The sequence below is a fragment of the Orcinus orca genome, chromosome 5, assembly GCF_937001465.1.
Source record: "Orcinus orca chromosome 5, mOrcOrc1.1, whole genome shotgun sequence".
Lineage (NCBI taxonomy): Eukaryota > Metazoa > Chordata > Mammalia > Artiodactyla > Delphinidae > Orcinus > Orcinus orca.
The window spans coordinates 146,291,007-146,297,485 of record NC_064563.1 but is presented as its reverse complement, the minus strand read 5'-3'; the positions used below and the strand labels follow the sequence as shown (position 1 = coordinate 146,297,485).

General features: G+C 50.8%; 1 protein-coding gene across 10 annotated transcripts in view; it reads left to right on the top strand.

Moving 5' to 3' along the window:
- Positions 1-6,479, top strand: part of WDR4 (WD repeat domain 4) — a 31,532-nt gene continuing 25,053 nt past the window's right edge. For 6 of the 10 annotated variants that reach the window (XM_049709716.1, XM_049709714.1, XM_049709719.1 and 3 more), the window contains exons 1-4: positions 1-160; positions 1,843-1,908; positions 2,905-3,048; positions 3,560-3,721. In XM_049709716.1, coding sequence (XP_049565673.1) covers positions 72-160; positions 1,843-1,908; positions 2,905-3,048; positions 3,560-3,721 — 461 coding nt within the window. In that variant the 5' untranslated portion in view covers positions 1-71. The other 4 variants (XM_049709721.1, XM_049709720.1, XM_049709717.1 and 1 more) reach the window with 4 other exon arrangements.

Below are 6,479 nucleotides of genomic sequence, written 5' to 3'. Positions count from 1 at the left end.
CGTCACTTTTCGGCGCTGGCAGGAAGAGGCGCTAGGCGGCGCACGTGGGTAGCTGCGCGGCGGGCGGGTACATGGCGGGTTCTGCAGGGCTGGCGCTGTGCGGGCATGAGTTGGTGGTGCGGGGCGGCAGCCGGTTGCTGGCCACCTCCACTTCGAGCAGGTGAGGGGTCTGGGCCTGGAGCAGGAGCCAAGGCTGCGGTCGCGCGTCGGGGCCCTGAGACCCCGGCTCTCCCGCACAGTCGGGCTTGCACCCGCCTTGGGGTGACCCCGGGGAGCCCCGCTACTATCTGTGAGCTCTCCGTTGCCACCTGGGCCCGGCCGCGTGCCTGCGCCGCGGAATGTCCGCTCTCCGCGCCTTTCTCCCAAGACCCGCCCAGGGGTCCCCTAGCCGCCTGCCCAGGGCCCCGCGCCCTCCGCGGCGGGTCTGCGGCGCTCTTTGAGGGTTCGGCGCGAGACACTTCCGGGCTCTGCGGGGTCCGGGGGACGCTGGTCAGACCCTCTTTGGAGAGAGGGGTGGAACACTTCCGGGCTCTGCGGGGTCTGGGGGACGCTGGTCAGACTCTCTCTGGAGAGAGGGGTGGAAGGTAGCCCTTGGGGAGAGGGCTTTACTCCCGGCCACCAAGTTCGGCGCACCCCCTCTCTCCCCTCCCTCTTCTTGCGTAGGTGCCTGTTTCCTCCTCCCAGCCCACATCCCTCGACCCCGCCCTACTTGCCCTTCGGGGCTGGAGGGTTTTATCTGACACCTCCTCGCTCGGGGGGGTACTCCAGAGCCACTGCGCGCACCTCCCTAGTGGCCCATTACAAGGTCTTGCTTTTGCTTTCCCTAATTTCACGCTCCTTCCTTATCGTTCCCGGGATTTTTAAATCAGTAAATGTTTGTTGATCGAATAGTCTTGACCCAGGAGCCTCTTGGATATTAGTAGTGGTAAGTTTCGGCCCCTGTTTTCTTTCCCAGGGTAGTTTTGATTCTTCCATACTTGAAACAATGTGTCTCTCAAATGTAAAGATACTCTCTGTGTTCTTTGTTCAGTGTTTGGTTTCAGAGATCCAATAAGATGTTAAGTTTAGATTTCACAGATTTATTCACAAAGCTGTTGTCTGGCCCAGGTTATTTCGTTTTAGAGCCTCGGGGTATCTAACACATGCCACAGTGAGAGACGGCTAAATTAGACTCCATCTGGTTGCTTCATTCCATACCTTTTGAGGAAATCTAGTGGCTGGCTGGCACAGTTTCTGGCTTGGAGGACTGTTTCGCTTCCTGCGCTGCAGTGTGCCACGTGAAAAGAGTTTGGCTGCAGTCACTTTAAAGGCTATAAATTTGCACGATGTCTTCTCTGTGCCAGGCACTGGAGGGGGAGCTCAAGGTCTGATAGGGAAGGTGGGTGGCTTCTATACTGGTAAATGCTTGGCAGCCATGGGAGCTTTTCTGGGGCAGATGAGACATTTTTCTAAACAAGTGATGGCGGTTTTAAACGGGTGCAAAAGACCCTCTGAAAACTCAATAACATCAGAATATAACTTGTTCTTACATAGCCATCTTGTACTGATGTTCTGGTTATCAAAGAACGGTATATTACTTCCTGTTGAATTTTTGTCTTCATTTATTTCACTTAACTGACTTTTATGGACAGACCATATCAGTTATGTATGGCAAATATAAATAGGTTAAGCAAATAAAGCTCCTTAACTGTTCCCTGAAATATCTTATGGAGACAGTTTCTTGTGGATAAGACCCTTAGTGAGTATGCAAATATTGTTTTGATCCAGGTTAAAAAAAAAGAAATGAACATTATAGTTACCGAAGTGCTTCCTTTAAAATGTTTTTGTTATTTTTTTCTTTAGTGATGATGACAGCCTCTTCATATATGATTGCAGTGCTGCAGAAAAGGAGGCACAAGAGCATAAAGGGTGAGATGGTAGGGGAGCCTCTTCAGGGCTGATGCATGGTTTGAATAATGGGACCGTTCAGTCTAATGAGTAAGCTGTTGTCTTATTTGCTGAATTCTTCATTTCTGTTACCCGGCTGTGTGGATAAACCAGGGACCACCTCAGGAGAGAAATGTGGAACTACCTTTCAAATTCATCATTAAGAATATTAGCAGTTTTTAAAATACTTTAAATTCGTTTTTGTCAGTAGTTAACTATTTTATTGGCACTTTGAAATAACAGGGCAATTTTAAATGCATTGAAAGCAGGTATATGAAATTAACTTCAGCTAATTGAAAGACAAAAGTAGAGTATGGTTTTTAAAAAATTTTTTATTGGAGTATAGTTGATTTACAATGTTGTGTTTCAGGTGTACAGCAAAGTGAATCAGCTGTACATCTATATATATATCCACTCTTTTTCAGATTCTTTTCCCATATAGGTCATTACAGAATATTGAGTAGAGTTCCCTGTGCTCTGCAGTAGGTCCTTATTAGTTATCTATTTTATATATAGTAGTGTGTATATGTCAATCCCAATCTCCCAGTTTATCCCTCTCCACCTTTCCCCCCTGGTAGCCATAGGTTTGTTTTCAGAGTACGGTCATTCTGTATGGTGGTTTTCTTTAGAAGAATCAGGCTTGGGGCCCACTTTATTTTTCTTAATATGATTTGATCCCTGCCTCTAGTTGTAGATCAGTTCATGTCCTTGAGGGAGTGGGCCCCTGAGGGTCTTTGCAGCTCAGCCCTTGGGATTCTGGTGTGCATGCTGAGAGACTTTTCTGTTTAATTAGCTTTACTCCTTAAAAATTAGAGTGGTCTTTAACCTCTCCGTGTCCCCTTAATATGTTTTATGTTCTGGCGACGTGAAGCTCATCACATTTTCCACGTCCGATCGCGTTATAAACGTACAGGGCTGGCCTGGAGGGCGCAGCTCACTTGCTGAGGTAAGGCCTGACCTGCCCCCTCTCTTTCTCAGGGAGGACGGACAGCCCGTGGATAAGGGGAGTGACACGGTTCTGGCGTCCACCTTCTCCACGTCCGGCAGCTATTTCGCTTTAACTGATGACAGTAAGCGTCTGATTCTTTTCCGTACAAAACCATGGCAATGTCTGAGTGTCAGGTATGAAATGCTAACGTGGAATCATTACGCTGTTGAACGCACGGCTTACACTTGCATGCCAATAACAATAGTGACAGTAGCGATAGTGTAAGAAGCTAACACAGAGCACCAGTTCTGTGCCAGGAGCCGTTGCGAGTGCTGTACTTGTGTTAACTGATTTAATTCTCATACCAGGCCCGTGAGTGCGGCGGCGCGGGGCGGGGCGGTGTTCTCACCCACACCGCAGCTCAGGAAACTTTGAAGCAGCTCCAGTCACTCAGCTCAGCTGGACCCTGTCCTGGTCACTGGCTACAGAGTCTGTGCCCCTGGCCACTGTGCCGTCGTGCTTTCCAAACACTGTTTCTCCAGTCTTGTGGTGGCAGAAATAGAGAATGCCAGCATGCCCCCTGGGAGTGTGTCGGGGGCTTCGTGTAAGTTAAGGCACCTGGGCGACGTTTTTTTTTGTTTTTCTTTTTTTTTTTGCGGTACGCGGGCCTCTCACTGCTGTGGCCTCTCCCGTTGCGGAGCACAGGCTCCGGACGCGCAGGCTCAGCGGCCATGACTCACGGGCCCAGCCGCTCCGCGGCATGTGGGATCTTCCCGGACCGGGGCACGAACCCGCGTCCCCTGCATCGGCAGGCGGCCTCTCAACCACTGTGCCACCAGGGAAGCCCTGGGCCACGGTTTTAACTTGGTGAGTTTTTAAGTCGGTGCACTTACTTGAGTATCTCAAGGGCTGGGGGCTCAGCATTGATGGGAGATGATGTCAGTAACTCAGCAAGAACATAGCTGTCACTGGGCCTGGGTGTTTCCTCTTACCCAGCAAAGTCCTGTGCATGCTCTTCCGACTTTTTATTCTTCTCCTGCATCTCTCTCCATCATTTCCTCAAAGGGAGGGGGCACTGTGGTTTTCTGAGCGCTTGCTTCTCGAGAGCTTCCTTGTCTTTGGAGAGGAGGTGGGTGATGCTGACAGTCGGCTGGGGGCAGATGTAAATGCCCTTTGGCTTTGATACTCTCTTAACTTGCACCTTCTCTGTTTCCTTAGGAGGGTGCAGGCGGGCTTTATTTTGATTGTTCTTTGACATTGATGGAAACACCCACACGGAGCAGAGCCGGCCCTTCCCCTTCTTCTTGCCTCCCTGCGGGCTGCAGTGTTTAACTGCCCTTTCATAATCAGGGCCAAGGTCAAGGAATTTCCTGTTGTAGCCGACTCACACCTGTATTGGGACAGCTACACTTCTAAGATTTTTATCTCATCTTATTTGCTAAGAGAAGGATAAAAAGCCAGATTCCAGGTGGCATCAAAAGGAAGGAGTACCCACTCTGCCCTCGATTCCAGTCAGGTTAAAAATAAAGTCCAGTAACATTACTTCGTTTTTACCTTATACGTGTTTTTGTGTATTAGGTGGGCAATAGATGGTCATGTTTTAAAAGCTTAAAACAGAAAATTAAAGGGATGTACGGGGAATCTCCCTGCACCCGCGCCCTCCAGCTACCGCCCACAGTCAGTTACAGTTTCCAGCCCCAGAATGACTTTTAAATGTGTGTTGCCGTGTAGCCACAGGATAATTGATGATGAACTGCTCCTTCCTGCCGATGTGAATTCACATCACCCTTAACCGGAGAGGCCTGTGAGGCAGCGTCTTCCTGCCAACATAGCCGGAACATCAGCGGGTCACTTAGAGCACAGACGATGTCCTGTGTTTTCGGGGTTCAGCATTGCCGGGAACGTTGGGGTTTCTGACCCTGAGCTCCCCCACAGGGATCCTTGCGGGTAGCCTTGGTTTTGCTTCCACAACCTGTAGGGAGCGGGGAGGGCAGGCCCGCGACAGTGATGGCAGGTGATGGTGGCTGATGAGGCAGCCAGGGCTGCCGTAACGAACACCACAGCTTCAACAACAGGTATTTAGTCCTCACAGTTCTGGGGCTGAGGTCCAAGATCAGGGTGTCAGCAGGATTGGTTTCTCCTGGGCGTGGCTTGTAGATGGCCACCCTCTTGCTGTCTCTTCACATGGTCATCCCTCTGTGTGCTGTTTTCCTCTTGTAAGGGTGCCCATCACACTGGATTGGGGTCCACCTGGACAGCCACATCACACCTGAATCACCTCTCTAAAGGCTGTCTTTCCAAATACAGCCACATTCTGAGGTCTGGGGGGGGGGTTTAGATTCCAGCATGAATTTGGGGGGGGCACAGTTCAGCCCGTAACAGTAGTTAATCTCCTTTCTTGACCCTGACTGCTGACTTTTGTCTGTGGAGTCTCCATACCTTACGTCAGATTCTCAGAAAGGGGGCTTTGCCCCAAAAGATGGAAATCAAACGATCTAAAGGAATCTGGCAGTAGTTCTTTTGCTAAAGTAAAGGCTGTCCGGCCGTGCTTCTGGTGTGCCCACCAGGGTGCCTCGGGGACATGCAGGCTGACTCTGCCTGCAGCGGGATGTATCAGAGCTCTGATCGCCCTCCAGGGACATCCGGAAATCTGCGTCTGACCCCCAGGTTGCCGAGGGGACCTGGGCAACGATCAGAGGACCCAGGGGATCAGGCCTGGGTCAGAGGAGACTTGGGGTCTTCAGGACTGAAGGGCGTGTTGGAGGTGCACCCGATGGAGCTGATGGCAGAGATGTCTGTGCTGGTCAGTACTTTGTGAAGAGTAGCAACTGCGTGCAGTCCCGTCGTTTTCTTGACCTTCCCTCTTCATGGACGTTTCTTACCTGCGTTTCACTTGTTCTGCTCTTTCAAAAAGTGCTTCAGTGAATTATATTTTCTCAGACGTAACTTTTCTCATTTATCTGTAAAAGTTGCCAAAACTGAATTGCCAAGTCTGAAGATGTGTATTTGTAAATTATGTCGATGATCACAAATTGCCTTCCCAAGGGGTTTTCCCTTTACCCCCGGAGTGCAGGAGCAAACACCGCACCCCCCAGCGCTGAGTAGCATCTAACCTTGGGCCTGGGGCCGTGTGAGAGAAAAGTGGGACCTTGCGTGCTTGCCTCGTTAGGAGTGAGGAGAGCAGCCTTACCCTGAAGAACTGCTTGTACCTTGTGAGCTGTCTTACGCCCTTTGCTTTTCTGCGGGGTGGTGGTTCCTTTTCCCTTTGATTCTCTGTTGGGGAACTTGGGTTAAGGCAAGTTTGCCATTTGTGTTAAACGAGTCCATCCACTGCGGCTGCCCTGTCACCCGGCCGTCCCATATAGCGTCGCGTGCTGAGCGAGACACTACGGGTGAGCCTCGGCTGACAGGCTCCCCCAGGCCGCCGTCCAGAGCTGCCACGGGCGTGCTTGTGTGCAGACCTGCCCCTGTGGGGTCTGCGGGAGGGCAGCTGAGGGCAGGTTCGTAGGTGTCCTGTCTGGTCCCTGGAGCAGTGTGGTTTCCTACCACAGCAATTTTTTCCATTCTCCCCCTTGAATTTTTGTGGTTCATGTAAAAATTTGGGAACCTCAGAGAAGGCCAAAGT